This window comes from Spizellomyces punctatus (genome assembly GCF_000182565.1).
Source record: "Spizellomyces punctatus DAOM BR117 chromosome Unknown supercont1.3, whole genome shotgun sequence".
NCBI classification, from domain to species: Eukaryota; Fungi; Chytridiomycota; class Chytridiomycetes; order Spizellomycetales; family Spizellomycetaceae; genus Spizellomyces; species Spizellomyces punctatus.
In genome coordinates this window covers 858,787-872,973 of record NW_015971539.1, presented here as the reverse complement: position 1 = coordinate 872,973, position 14,187 = coordinate 858,787, and the positions used below count along the sequence as shown (strand labels likewise).

Genomic DNA, 14,187 nt, shown 5'->3' with positions numbered 1-14,187 from the left:
TCAAAATGGTTATCGAACGCATCACTCAAGATACTAATTCTTTATAAACTCCAAAAGATGTTGCACGACGCCAGTTGGATCGTCTTCGGGAAGGTAATGGCCTATGTGATAAAATCACAAAAATGAATCCTAGTTGTGTCGTAATTTCTGCAACTTCATGCAACGTACCGGCCCCATCCAAGTAAACACATCGGCATCCCATCAAGTCGGCAAACCACGTTCCCAATCCACCCCACAGACGGTCTTGGCGGCCCCTACAAGAGTTGTTGGTCAAATCAGTGAAAACCAGGCTTTACCGGGGGTCAACATTTGACTTACCAAATAACCAACGCCCTTTCTCTCGCTCTCACGATATTCGCACCGCCAATCCGCCCATCAACCCACGTCCTAACCCTTTTTGCATAATCTGCCAAAAATAATTTTGCCTTTTCGGTCTCCACCTCCACATCAGCGTTGTTTGTAAACAATTCGCGAATCATTGGTGTTTTGTTCAAAAAAGGTGCCAATTCACGTATGCGGAGGATGAGAGGGTCGGAGAAGAGTGGCAAGGGAAGAATCCTGGGGAGAGCCGAAGGTGCTAGACGGTGGTTGAGAGTTGGATCTAAAACAACAACAATCAGATTTATAACGCTGAAATATTTGAACAAGGATGACCTACACGGCGCATCATATCCTCTTGATTCAGTAACACCAATCGACTTGCGAGTAGATATCGCAGAAGCACTCCGTATCATGGTCGACACGGACGTTATCGTACGGAAGCAATAAAACCACGTGGCTGCCAGCAGCGAATTCTCGATTTCACGCCCAGTACTTTCCTCCTATAAAGTCATGCGAACACATTAACACCCATATAGAATCTCACTTTAGACATGGTACATACCTGGTGCGGAGGTAGAAATGTATTCATCAGCACCAGCCGCGTCACCCTATTCTGAAATTCGCCCATCTCCGCCAACGTAATCGACGCGACCGTGCCTCCCCAACCATGGGCAACCAACGTCACATCCATCTCCGGTGTAAAAAAGGTAGTGAGAAAATGACGGACTGCTGCCACTTGAAGGTGAAGGAGGGACGTATTTGAAGAGGTGAGCTTGTCAGATTTTCCGTGGCTAGTATGGCCAATTGTGGTTAGATGCATTGGAGGTTGAGAATACATCAGTAAGACATACCCAGGCAAGTCTAGCGCAATCACGCGCACGCCAGCCTGTATAAGTGGCGTTATCATTTTACGATACAAGTAACTCCACGTCAATGCTGCCAAGATAAAGATACGGACCATTCAGTTAACCATCATCACATCTATTGGTAAGGAGCATCCAACTCTCACCTCCGTGGAGTAGCACGACAGTTTTACTTGGCAAACCATTCGCAGATTGCGACGGGATGTACTCGTCCACGTAATGGACTCTCATTGGACCCACTTTGAAATAATGTGGAATGTAAGGAAAGAACTGATCCAGATCTTTAAAGCAAGAGTCAGGTGTCCGAAGGACAGCCATTCGGTTTATTGGGGGTAAAGAAGCGGGTATAGTTGAAGCAACTTAGGGTAAAAAAATCCATCAGGACGCGCATCAAAGACAAAAAGTCAAGAACGCGATTCGCACCACTGTAAACAGAGCCGCTCGTCTCGCTCCCCAAATCACTTGCTCCTGTCACAGAGTTACGATGAAACTTTGTTCGCACTCTACTCCGTCGTCTATCCCCGACGCTCACATCGCTAGAATGCGAATCAGTCGAGCTTGTTCGTTGTCTCCCCTTCTTTGGGCTCCCAGACATTCCCAACGCGGTCGAAACAAATCGCTTGGGTGCTGTCCGCTCGTAAATGTATCTACCAACCACTAAGGGTTGGAGACTAATGAGGACGAGGTAACGAACTGGGCGCCATGAAAGGCACCAGTCTGTTACGCGGACGATTGGTGACAAGAGGTCGTAGGGCTCTGCGGGTTCAGCATGTTTGGTGGGGGGCATCATGCGACAAATCAAGTCGACTCGATGCCGTCAACCTGGAAAAAATAAGAAATACTCTCCGCAACTTGAGCAAAAACCTTTAAACGCCAACTCTGGACGAGATCTCCGCGACGCCCTTTTGCACACTTTATACGATGGACAGTCAAGATCAAATTCCATCACGTGTCAACACGCCAGCTCGTGCTTACTCATGAATCCACGTTGGTCTCTCTGGTCCTGAATGAGGGGTCTGTCATCCCCCTCCATATCGCCATGCCCGATGAAATATACCACCACCTCTTGCGTGCCGCGGTGGCAGAAGGCAATCTGTTTCAAGTGAAGCGGTTTATCACCCGCAAAAAGCTGCCTCTGCGATGTCCAGATCCCCTAAATGGATGGTAAGCACTTCGGTCTTGCTCTTTCCAGTCTGTTTCTCGCCGCGTGCCAAGTGTAACAGGTGCTTCCACTTTCAACAGGCCGATACTGTTTTATGCCATACGGTATGGACAGAATGAGATTGTATCATACCTATTAGATAGCGGACATGACGAAAAAGAGATATCCAAGGTATGCGAATTGTTGAAGGCCAAACTGTCCATCGACTAAGAAAGCGCGCCAAATATTGTTCTTCATACAGGACTTTGCCAACAACACCGCTCTCATAATTGCAGCCAACTATAAAAATGAAGAAGTAGGTCATTAACGAAAAATGCGAAGCATGGCGAAAAGAATGGAGCCGTTTTTATATCTATCATGGCTTCCTGAAGGCTTTTCACGATTATCTCGCAAGGTATCCACACACGATCAACATGTCAAACGATGAAGGCAAGACTGCTTTGATACTCGCGACCGAACGGGGTCTGAATGGAGTCGTACAGGTAAAGTTTATCATGAACTTTACGATCTGCATCGCCGCTCACATCCGCTTGTAGTCATTGCTGGACAAGGGCGCGGATATCAATTCAGTCGATAGCACCGGATCAGCACCTCTTCACCAGTATGTTTTCACGTATGCAAAAACGCGGTTGGTGTGAATGGGGTTTTGAGTATGCTTTTTCATACAGTGCTGCCGCCTGGGGGTACTTTGACACGATAACGCTCTTGATGGACAATGGTGCACAATACAATGTAAAGAACAAGCGAGGGTGGACGCCATTTGATTGGGCTTATTCAGTGGAGATCAGAGATCATCTACAAGGTAAACATACGTTACTCTTTTGTTTAAATAGCAATGACTATGGGCATCGCGGGTTTGCTCATTCCACGCCTGACGTGAAAATAGAGTGCGCGACAGCCTTGGCCGAAAAGAAACCCATCCCTGTTCGAAATATCGCCAAATCTCCTAGCGGTATCCCCAAATCACCTTCTTTCACACAACAATCCAACAAGCTGGATCTACGAACCTTTTTCTAGAGAACAGTTTGTCACTGTAGCACACCCTGCAACCTTTTTAAGCCTACTTGTACAAAACAAAATACGACTACGAGACAATCTTGTTTTTTTTTTTTTTTTCAAAAAAAAATGTAAATAATGTACAGAATTCTACCGTACCGTGCTTCTATGGTGGTTGCCAGAATATATATACAGAATTTGAAACTATCGCTTTCGGTTCGGTAAGAACCGTCCCCACATTCTATATGCTACAGCACGAAAATAGGCTCCACGACCAAATGCCGTTCCAACTGCAATGAGGATGAGAGAGTAGAGTGGGAGTGTTGTCGAGAGGTATAGTAGTCGGTACGCCCACGGACCATCTATAAACGTACCTAGTGAGTGATAAGATGTTAGTCCATCAGTTGAAAGATGTTAAAGAGGAGGAAAACATACCCTCCACACCAAACAATTGTGACACCAAGGGCCTCACAACCCGCATTGTCGTACTCCCCGTAATGGCAAACACCAAAAACACAATACCCCAATCCCACCACCATCCTCTTGAAAACCGTGGATGAGTCGTTGGAGTCGGTTTCTTGGGGACATTCTCAGCCCGTTTGGGCGTCACTCCCTCTGTCGCGAAAACCGGAAACGGTGTCGTCTGATCCGGTTTGTTGATTATTGGATCCTGTGTGGTAGCTTTGACATGTGCTTGAGCGAGTTGCTCAGGTGTGGGTGGTTGTTTGGGTGCGTCGGTTGAAAATGCGGGTTTGCCTGGTCTAGTCAAAACCAGTGACCCAGAACATGTCACTGTCCGTGCGCTCATGGTTAAATTATGAAAATGGTGGACACGGCCAAGTCCAAGACGGGAGCGATATAATGGTGTGTTTGCTCTTGTGAAAATATAAGTAGAGCGTGACAAGTAGGGGACCAGTCGCATCGTCAAAAAGACTGAAATGTAAAAAAGTGACAGATTGTGTTTTGGTCGGTTTGTCCCGATCGGAAGCAATTAGCGACTCGCAAGCAAGAATCCGATGCAATCATTCCAATCGGCTACAATGTGTATCCAATCACGTCATGACTCATCTCGATCGACTTCAGTTTAATGTTTGGATATCCTCAAATGTTAGAATTCTTTTTCCTTGTTATTATTTTCGATAGACGTATTTTTAATTCATGCATAGGAAGGCGTGATCAGATATTGCATGTAAAGTTATTTTTAGAACAGTGTTTGCAGCCACGGCTCATAACCAAATAACTGTCAAATGTAAATAAACTTTTGAACATTAAGCGCACCGTCTCCCATTCTAAAGTCTTGAACAGTTTTTATATCAACCGGTTTTCCTTCCTTCTTTTTGTTTCTTTTTTGTCTTTGACAATGTCACTGAACAAACATCCAATTCCTGCATGCCAGTAAGACACACAACACAGAACAGGAATAAATCATACAGTCAAACTGTTACTTACGGTACTTGCTTTTTTTGTAGTTGGTATATTGAAGTACGAGACTGTCCCGACTCGGAATGGTTCATTGCTATCAACTACCTGTCGGCCGTCGTGGCGATTACACTTTTCATTATGGGGAACGGGATTCTCTTTTACCGATGTGGAATCAAGAAGCATAGAATATGGAATGAAGGATTCACGACCTTGGATTCATATATCTTTGTTATGAGTAATTGGTTCGGTATTGGTATGTCCATATCGACTTTTAAAAGTGCTTTTCAATAAACGAACAGCTGATAATATTATACAGCACGATTTGTTCATTGCCTGTTACTGGCCGGCAATCTCTATCCAAGCAACACGATGACGTTGAATCACTTTATTCATGATTTTGCATGGTTGGGTGGTATGCTCTCGGCATGGACGTATATTTTCTCAGTGTAAGTCTTGGCACGCATATGACGACCTCGCAAACTATAAGTTCTAATGCCAAGTCATCTAGTGTGAAAACAACACCAAGGCACGCCCCAAACGTCTGGCTCCCATCGGACGGAGCCCTCCGAAAGATCCGGTTAACAACATATGGCATCCACAGTAGCTCGCTCATCCCATTCGCGTTCCTATGTGGCCAAGCGTATGAAAAGGGCGAATGGGACAAGTTTGACAATTATTCGCACGGGTTGTGGGGTGTCACGAGTTTTTGGTGCGTCATGCTTGGGATTTCGTATGGGTTTTTTGGGAGGCAGATTATCAGGATTGCGGGGGCCTCTGCGCGGGATATTGAGAGGGCACTTGGGACGAGGACCACAGCGAGTGGGACGGAAGCCAGTCGGAGTCGAATGAAAAAAGCGATAAAAAAGATGAAGGTGATTAATGTGACGTGGGTGATGATTTTTGTGTGGTTTGGGATTATTCTCTCGTTGTTTGCGGTACTTGAGGATGCGGTACGTTTATTTTGCTTTTGCTGGCGATTTTGTTGGTGTATATGAGATTAAGAGGGTATTTTCCACATTATCAGATGATTTCGATTCGATGGTTGGCAATCATTCATTGTTTTGGAACCTCTGTCAGCGTCCCATCTCTCGTTGTCTGCAACTTTATCAGCATCATTTGGGGTGAGATGCACCCGCCCGAAGTGATGGACCCCGGATTCAGCTTGAGCAAGACGGCTTCCATGCCTGACACTCGGAGTGGAACAGCGACAATAGGGACGCTGGGTAAACATGCATTGGCAAACATGATGGGAACGCTGAGCAACAGTGGGACGGGGACGATGGGCAAAAGTGGGAAGGGAGAGAGATTGGGGGTACTCCAATCCGCACTCTTGCGTAGTCAGTCAGGGACGGCATTCGGTCCCCCTGCAAAAGAAAAGGAAGGCGGATCCTGATTTTGGAAAAAAAGTTGATGCATCATACCCAAACACTTGAATACCCCCCATAGCATTCGATATTTTTTTAATCTTTTTAATACATGCATCTGGTTTTTTCAACGTAGTGGCATTTTTTCTGATTTTCATTTTGCGAGACTCTTCAGCTGCACACATCACTGCCAAAAATGCATATGCACTACTCCACACAATCATACTATTAGTTGATACTAGAAAGATAATAATAACACCCACGCAACCAGACAGTCACTGCAAAACATCTTTCGACAAGACCATTGTATAACAGGATATCCACATTACCTTAAAGACGGAGGGATACAGACGGGACGCTTTTCTCTATAAAAAGGACGCTGACCTACTCTTGTATCAATACCCAATTGCCACTTAAAAAGAAAAAAAGGACCAAAAGGGCTCTTTTCTTCCACCTCCTCCCAAACAGATCACGCATTCTAGTAAATGACGTCTTGAAAGGAGTTTTGTCCCAAACTCTGCCATCTTCTTTTACCTGTTTTGATCAACACCAATCACAACTTGTTAAGATAAAGTAAAATGATTGTCGATCGAATGGTGCAAACAAAACAAAAAGCCCAAAGAAACACACATGCGAACAAAGAGATGGGATCGTGGACGCGCGTAGAGTTGGGATTTCACACTTGAAAGGTGTTCCTTTTTTTTTTAAGGAGATTTGGGGGGAGTTTATTATTGAAGTCTCTCCTTTTTTTTTTAGAGGGATGATGATGATGGTGGGAGGAGGAGGAGGAGGAGGTGAAAAAGAAAAAAGAAAACCCTCGGGAAAAGCAAGAACATAAACAGGAATTGAACTGTTTTTTATATGAATTTTGGGTTTTTGGGCTCTCGTTTTTGGCTGAGTAAACGCATCGATCGTCGTGCGTTTTGCTTTTTGAGCTTTTTGCTGTTTTGACAGCCAGCTGCCCGAGTTGACAAGGAGATTTGCCCGTTACTGTTTGCAACTGGCAAGGAGCTTAAGGTTTTCTTATTGGGCAACGCTTGGGGTTTTTCTTTGACGTAAGATTGAGTTGTTTATCCGCGGGTTCAAAGGAGGTTTCTGTTGGTGGAGGGAGTTTTCGAACCTAGTTACCTTTCCTACAAGCTACTACGAAAAAACAACAACAACAACACTCTTGGGAGTGTGTTCATTGTCCATTTGGAAACCACAAAACCAACATTCCGGACATTCGCGTTTAGACATGACGTTTGGACGACCACCCAAGTCCGCTCCAGACCGGCCGGTACTAGGTCTCTCCGTCGAGCCCCCACAATCATCTTGTACACCACTATCATACCCTTACCACCCATACGCAACTCAAGGGCCACCTATACCATGGACACCAGAATTACTGCATTACCTCGCAGCAAGTCAAAAGCTCATGGACGATTGGGCTGCCTCGGCGGGATTAGGATCCCATGCACAGGGGTATTTGAATTTATTTCCGCAGTTGTTGTTGATGCCGCGGGGACCTTTTGCTGGTGTGGCTACGAGTAGTAGTACGAGTCCAGAACCTGTAGCGTGTAAACAAGATTTGGTAGAGTCTCAACGGATGGAGACGCCAAAACCACGTAAACCCCGACCTCGCCCCGTTGTGAATCCCCATGCCATCAAAAACGCCCGGGATTCATTGGAACTTGCTTCTCCTTCCCGGAAATCGCCGTCAAGTGCACATGCGTCCTTAAGTGATGATGTGCAGTCTGTTCAATCTGGATCTGCGTCAGCGTCGGGGTCGGAGGGGGTTACGAATGAGGGGATTCGGAGGTTGGTCGATCAGTTCCCGACCCCGCCGTTGGAGTTGGCGAATGATCCGTATGCGTTCCAGCCGGAAAAGTTGAATGATACGTTGGAACGGAAAACGAGACGGTAAGTTTTTACCTCTGAACGTGTACCAATAAAACATCCTTTGAAATGATATTTACAATGTTGTTTATTATAGGACTTCCCGCCCAGTATCCTCCTCCTCAACCCGCTCTTCCCGATCCTACCCCTCCACAGCCTCACTAACCCATTCCTCACTCTCCACCACAAACGGTTTCGGCGCCATGTTCCATCCACTGGACCTTCCCCCCATTCTCAGTCCACCGATTCAGACTCCTGTGACACCACCCGCCAGTCCACGTCCCGACCGCCCAACCACACCTACTATTGACGAGTGGTTGAATTTCCAGAGTGTGGTGTCGACGGATGGGTTTAGAGAGCAGGGAAGGAGGGTTTCGGATCTGGAGGAGTGGAAGAGGGAGTGGAGTCAGGTACTGTCTTTTATTGTTTTTTTTTTGGATGATAAGTGTATTTACGTTTTTTTTTTTTTTTTTTTGGATAGGAGATTAGGGTATCCTCCCTCCCGTCCCTCACACGCCAACTCTCAAATTCAGGCAACGAAGCCCTCTTGAACGCCATTTTACTCAACTACACATTAGGCGTCAACCGACTCCGTGAACCTTGTTTTGAGTTACAGAGAGCCACGTTACGTAAATCAAAGAGTGAGGAGATTGTACGTTGGGATGATAAACTCAACACGACTTACTCTCCTCGACCTGCGAAAACTTCAAGTTTTGCGGGGACACGACGTTCGCTTACGATCCAAGAAGACCCGCATCCAAAAGACAAGACGACAGCGTTAATTGAGTACTCTACGACGATTGATCGACTTGAGCGGCCGTCATTGGATTCTCAACGGGCGGTTTTAAGGCCTGTTCAAAGCTCGAGGAGGACGTATGGAAAAATTCGGAGTGGAGATTCCACCACTCAACGTGTGGTTCAAGATGGTGAACGTGTGTTGGAAATGTCCTCTGCATGCAAGTCCTCTTGCAACGCACTGAATACCCATTCCAATGAATCCACTCACGACACTTTGCTTTTGGAACCCATCACACCCACCCAACCCTACTCTATTCACCCCACAAACTCTAACGGTACCCCTAAATCGAGGGTGTTTATCCCGCCCCCTCGTTTGGATAGTATGATGAAGAAACGGAGGTGGAGGGGTTTAAAGAGGCTTGTAGGTATGTAAAGAAGACGAGTTTTTTTTTTTTTATATAGTTTGTATAGTTTTATTTTTTTGTTTTTGAATATATTATATAGGTGTTGTTGTTGTTTTAGTAGAAAAAGTATTTTTTTTTGTATTTTGGGGTTTGGAAAAAAACATTTTGTGTTTTGTTTCAATAGAGTATACCCAACGACGACGACAAAGATACACTCCTTACATTACAAACATAGTGTGGAGGTGATTGAAAATGGCACTAAGACCCATTATTATCCGGATAATCCGGTTAATCATATCGCATAATCAGCACCCCCATCTATCACTCAAAACGGTGAAGCATGTATTGTAATGTTTTGTTTTTTAAACTGCGGTGAGGCGCATGCCGAAGGTTTATAAAAGGGGGGCCTTTTCCCTCTTTCCTCTTTACCCATCCTCGACTCGAAGCATCTGCGCAACGCTCATTACGACCCACATTGCAACCTCATAGCGACCCACACAACCTCATCGCGACTCGGTCAACCATGAGAACGCCGATGTGGTGGTGTCGAGGACCTCGACCGCCCGACAGCAACCGTGACCAGAACCAGTGGCAACCAATCGGATCCCGATAACAAAAACTACTATTATGCTGCCACATTAGTTGAGCTTGGTTGGTATGTACCAATGGCATCATCTCTTTTCATGTTATTCTGTCACTAACATGCATGTATAGTCTCCAAGCCTTGTCACTGAACATCCTCTGGCTTGCGAGTCTCCCAGACGATATCAACTCTCTTGCGAAGACTCTGGCTTCAATGCCATCAAGAGTTCCAGATCAAGGCCTAGTAGGGACCGCGTGTGGTGGTGGGCAATTATCCGGTTAGAACCAACGGTTACGTATTGCGTGTATAATTGCCTATTAGTAGCTTAGCTTTTCCGAACCGGTTGTCGCCGGTTTATTCCCTGGTGTAGTAGCTAGTGCCAGTTTTTATGTCACCTCTACACTATGCACTGTATATCAAATCGCATAATGGGCGCATTGCCATACAGACATCTTGTTTGCAAAAGAATATATGTATTATTTGCAACATGTACATCAACAAAACCCACAATTCTTAAATCCACCTAACAACAACAACAGCCCCCAAAACCCCCGCCTCCTCAACAGACACATCCTCTTTCAACTCTTTTGTCGGAAAACTCGAAAAAAACCCAAAAGGCCTCGCACTGACATCAGGTCGACTCCCAAGAACCCTCCGGACATCCCCAAGTGTATGCACCGTATTCAATTGAATGGGGAGACGTGTACCATCTGGAAGACGGAGTTGGAGGGTCGTGGTCGGGAGAGATGGGTTGATTTCCAACGTCGTGTTTGTTGTACTTGATTGGGATGGGGGGAAGGACCCGGGGAGGGTACTCGTCACACCACCTAATCGTTGTCCGCTTCCTGAAAATGCTGCTACGGGTTTCTTGGGGGGTGGGATGTAATCTTGTTCAAGGTTTCGCGTGACTTTGACTTCGACGGGTTGGTCGTAGGCGACATTGAGGAGGTGGGTGGGTGCACGTCTAAAAAAAGGGAATTAAAAGAGTGATGTGTGTGCAAGATGGGTGTTGGATACCGTACCCGCTATTAATGGCTCGTAAAAATTCTTGAGATTCGGGGTCATCGTACCCCCGTAACGGCCCATCATCAATACTAAACCCGTTTCGCCAAAACGTTAAATGACGTTCAACCTTTTGATAAAATATTTAGTCAAATTTTCTTTACAAGGGTTTGGAGGGAACGTACGGGTTCGGGTGCTGTCCGCGCAGAGGGTTGAACGGCCGGTGTAGATGGACCAACGGGTTCATCCTCGGATCCCAACCGGTATCCTATATAAAACCATAAACAAAAACCATTTTGAAAAAAACAGGAACTAAGAACATTACCAGCGCCGACAAACGTCTTTTTTTCATTCTTTTTAAATTCTTCAGGGGCTGGTCCAGATCTAAAACATTCAACACATTTTAATATCTTTCGCACAGATCCAAAACCTAATACAAGAAAAAAACATACTTGGCAGCTTTATCCAAAATCTTTTTAACAAGCTGATCACTCTTGGGTCCACCCTGCATCATCAACCCCCTAACAAAAAAACAATACCAGTCAAACATGTGCATAAAAGTAAAAATTCAAATGACGAATAACATTACGATTTTTCACCACCCGCAAAAAAAGTTTGATCCTCTTCTTCGCTATCACTTGCTGCTTGTCCTTCCATGAGGTCTCGAAACGTTTTGACGCGTGTGTCGCGGGTGGGTCGAGACGATGATGATGATGATGATGAAGGTGGTGCGGGTTCAGTGTGCGGTGTTGCGCTGGTGGGTCCAGATGGACGGGTGGATGTGCCCGGTTCAGAGGAATCTTCAAAGTAGCTGCTCGTGGCAGACTAGACAGTATGTATGAGCACGAGACGCAGTAATAGAATCAATGTGGAGCGGGTTGCAGTACCTCTAGATCCCATCCATTGGCTTCCAAAAAGAATTTGGCTACAAGACAAGGGAACGTACTTGGTAAGCTTACTAAAGTCTTGAACAACAGCACAACCCACACACACACCTTGATCCTCTGTGCACCCAGTGATCCCCGTAAATTGCTTGATGGTTTCTTGTGCATCGGCCATATTTGAATTCAATAAGTCGCTCAATCGTTGCTGAACCAAAACTATTACTAGTAGACACGCGCCTTGTCTACTAGCTTGCGTCAATGTGGCGCATGTGGCGTGGCGATCGGGGTTTGGGGGTTCTGGATTTTCATTTCGCAATTCCATTTTTATTTTGACAGCATCTCTCGCAACATTTTACACAATTTTTTTAAATCACATTCGCAAAGCCTTGTCATCATGACCAACGCACGACAAACAAACACCAGTGGGTATCGCTGTTTTCAAAATGTCTGCTTCTTTACCAGCCTCCCCCGACTTGGGGCGTTTCTTCTTGGGGGTTCCAGTTGCTATCAAACGCGGCGGCACTCGAAGCGGAATCTTGCATGGTAACATCATTGTCACCGGTCGAATTGTTTCCGTACCCGCCAGAATAGCCGTCGTTGGAATAGTCGCCACCAGATTCAGTGCAATCCGCAGCCTTGTGGCCTATCAAAAGCGTCAGAAAAAGCCATACCGTGTGGATGCTGGCGTCTACCGTGAAATACCTTCTTGGTGACACTTGTGGCACTTCATTGGCCTGCGTTCCCTCCTCGGCTCAGTGCAGTCCTTGGATAAATGACCTTCCTGTTGACAACTATCCACCCCCACGCGTCAGTACAGAGTTGAATAGGACATGGAAAAGGTCACATACTTGTAGCAGGCACTACCTCCGCCGCGAGGTTTGCGGGGCTCGGTGCACTCTGCTTGCTTGTGGCCGGGCTCACCGCAATTGTTGCAGGTACGAGTGTCGGGTTCAGGACATTCGCTCGCCTTGTGCCCTAGAAAATCAAACACACTGGCGTCAGCATTGCCATGGATCGAGTTTGCGTTTCATGTTGACCCACCTTCTTTTTCACAGCGCCTGCACGTTATGCTGCAAGAAAACGAAATGTTAAAATTGCTGCAAGTTCAATAATGGATTGCTACCTACGTCCTGGTGTCGGGCTCGGGACAATCGGATGCCTGTTATCCGTCAGTTGAGATGACTGCACGACCTAAAAGTATCAAATAACATGCATGCATACCCTGTGACCTTCTTTGCCACAACGACGGCACCCCGTATTCATACGTGCCGCTGTGTGTGTGTGTGTGTGCAAGTCATGAAAATGGACAAGAATGCATTAGTGTCTAGGACTCTAGAGTGCATGGATCGAGACAAGCACGTACGATCGGGATTGGGGCATGTACGGAAATGATGTCCAGACTCGCCGCACTGTACATGACAAATGTCAATAGTTGCTCAACACATTTTTGCAACCAAGAGTTACCTTGAAGCAAATGCCGACTTTGGGCCGCTCACGTTCCTCGCTACATTCTTTGGTCCTGTGCTCAGTGGAACCTGCGTTGATTAAATCAGAGCATGTACGTGACTGGGCGTGGTGAATTTGAAAAAAAAGACTTGCCGCAACAAAGACAGGCATTATTGGCAATGTTTCTCTGAGTGGCCGTCAGACCCTCCATCTGCCAGTCGGGCAACTCGAATTTGCCATTCACTTTGAACCGTTCGCGAATGGTGCCCGCGTCCTTGAGCCGTTCAGCATTGGCCGTCTTTGCATCGTCGTCCTTGAGCTTGAATTTGAGAACGCGGGGGTTCCTAATGAATGTAATCTCGTAGCTAAAGTCAAAGGAGATTAGTAAAAGGCGGGTTAAAAATGGCAACAAGATATTGAATTACCGCTTGTTGCCGTGACCCTGGTTATCAGCGAGTTCCTTGTTGGGGGGCAACATGCGAGGTTCTGCCACCACATGCGTTCTGTCAAGTGTGTAAGCGTATTGGAACATGGTCAATGAGTGCAAGGGATACTTGCTTGCAGCCAGAATTACGCAGCCTCTTCTCGAGACCAGGCCACGTTTCATCGGGATCCTTGTCCATAATGGCCAAGAGAATCCTTCTAATCTCATCAAATTCCCCATCATCATCAGCCGTAATAAAGGATTCCCAGAGGGCAATCAATTCCTCGTCGGAAGCACGGGTGCGCTCGCGTGTCCTCTCTGGACAATCACGGGCGTAATGGTCCGAGGATCCACACGTCATGCAGCCCGTTCCTTCCTTTGGCTTTTTGGGCAGAGGACAGTCTTTGGCATAGTGAGTAGGATCTCCACAGTTGCGACAAGTCTCTCCTTGGCGTGGTTTGCGAGGCTCTGTGCAGTCCCTTGCCTTGTGCCCCTCTGCTCCACAATTGTGGCAAGTCTCTCCTTGATAATAGTCAGCAGAAAGAAACTGAAAACACACAAACAATAAAAAAATACCTTGCATGGGAGTGTCGTCAAAAGAGCGAGACTCGTTCTTCCAACCCTCTGCACCCACAGTATCTGTATCCATGCGTGTATCCACTGTGGGTTGATCATCCATAGAATCCATATTCCAGCCCTG

At 46.3% G+C, this 14,187-nt stretch overlaps 7 protein-coding genes across 7 annotated transcripts; 3 read left to right on the top strand and 4 right to left on the bottom strand.

The window, feature by feature from the left end:
• Positions 1–33: 33 nt before the first annotated feature.
• Positions 34–1,971, bottom strand: SPPG_02015 (uncharacterized protein; the record flags this gene model as incomplete). Its single annotated transcript, XM_016750320.1, has 8 exons — positions 34–101; positions 169–254; positions 319–601; positions 659–821; positions 884–1,112; positions 1,173–1,257; positions 1,331–1,543; positions 1,608–1,971. The coding sequence occupies 8 exons, from the start codon at positions 1,969–1,971 to the stop codon at positions 34–36; spliced, it is 1,491 nt and encodes a 496-aa protein (XP_016610974.1).
• A 223-nt stretch (positions 1,972–2,194) lies between these two features.
• On the top strand, positions 2,195–3,537 carry SPPG_02014 (uncharacterized protein). Its single transcript, XM_016750319.1, has 7 exons — positions 2,195–2,348; positions 2,427–2,517; positions 2,588–2,641; positions 2,718–2,828; positions 2,883–2,947; positions 3,015–3,148; positions 3,233–3,537. Exons 1-7 carry the CDS (start codon positions 2,224–2,226, stop codon positions 3,361–3,363), a joined length of 711 nt encoding a protein of 236 aa, XP_016610973.1. The 5' UTR covers positions 2,195–2,223; the 3' UTR covers positions 3,364–3,537.
• SPPG_02013 (uncharacterized protein) lies at positions 3,432–4,321 on the bottom strand. Its single transcript, XM_016750318.1, has 2 exons — positions 3,778–4,321; positions 3,432–3,716 (listed from the first exon to the last, which is right to left on the bottom strand). Exons 1-2 carry the CDS (start codon positions 4,262–4,264, stop codon positions 3,547–3,549), a joined length of 657 nt encoding a protein of 218 aa, XP_016610972.1. The 5' UTR covers positions 4,265–4,321; the 3' UTR covers positions 3,432–3,546.
• Positions 4,322–4,677: 356 nt separating this feature from the next.
• Positions 4,678–6,259, top strand: SPPG_02012 (uncharacterized protein). Its single transcript, XM_016750317.1, has 5 exons — positions 4,678–4,737; positions 4,812–5,017; positions 5,081–5,210; positions 5,273–5,714; positions 5,789–6,259. The coding sequence occupies exons 1-5, from the start codon at positions 4,703–4,705 to the stop codon at positions 6,155–6,157; spliced, it is 1,182 nt and encodes a 393-aa protein (XP_016610971.1). The 5' UTR covers positions 4,678–4,702; the 3' UTR covers positions 6,158–6,259.
• A 520-nt stretch (positions 6,260–6,779) lies between these two features.
• Positions 6,780–9,297, top strand: SPPG_02011 (uncharacterized protein). The gene is made up of 4 exons (XM_016750316.1): positions 6,780–6,817; positions 6,885–8,030; positions 8,104–8,416; positions 8,488–9,297. The coding sequence occupies exons 2-4, from the start codon at positions 7,366–7,368 to the stop codon at positions 9,175–9,177; spliced, it is 1,668 nt and encodes a 555-aa protein (XP_016610970.1). The 5' UTR covers positions 6,780–6,817; positions 6,885–7,365; the 3' UTR covers positions 9,178–9,297.
• Positions 9,298–10,176: 879 nt separating this feature from the next.
• Positions 10,177–11,835, bottom strand: SPPG_02010 (protein phosphatase regulator SHP1). The gene is made up of 8 exons (XM_016750315.1): positions 11,729–11,835; positions 11,621–11,658; positions 11,323–11,558; positions 11,186–11,254; positions 11,059–11,117; positions 10,919–11,001; positions 10,754–10,863; positions 10,177–10,695 (listed from the first exon to the last, which is right to left on the bottom strand). The coding sequence occupies exons 1-8, from the start codon at positions 11,790–11,792 to the stop codon at positions 10,245–10,247; spliced, it is 1,110 nt and encodes a 369-aa protein (XP_016610969.1). The 5' UTR covers positions 11,793–11,835; the 3' UTR covers positions 10,177–10,244.
• A 237-nt stretch (positions 11,836–12,072) lies between these two features.
• On the bottom strand, positions 12,073–14,175 carry SPPG_02009 (uncharacterized protein; the record flags this gene model as incomplete). Its single annotated transcript, XM_016750314.1, has 10 exons — positions 12,073–12,260; positions 12,320–12,398; positions 12,482–12,592; positions 12,659–12,675; positions 12,745–12,808; positions 13,082–13,152; positions 13,223–13,428; positions 13,489–13,549; positions 13,638–14,009; positions 14,064–14,175. The coding sequence occupies 10 exons, from the start codon at positions 14,173–14,175 to the stop codon at positions 12,073–12,075; spliced, it is 1,281 nt and encodes a 426-aa protein (XP_016610968.1).
• Between the last annotated feature and the right edge of the window lie 12 nt (positions 14,176–14,187).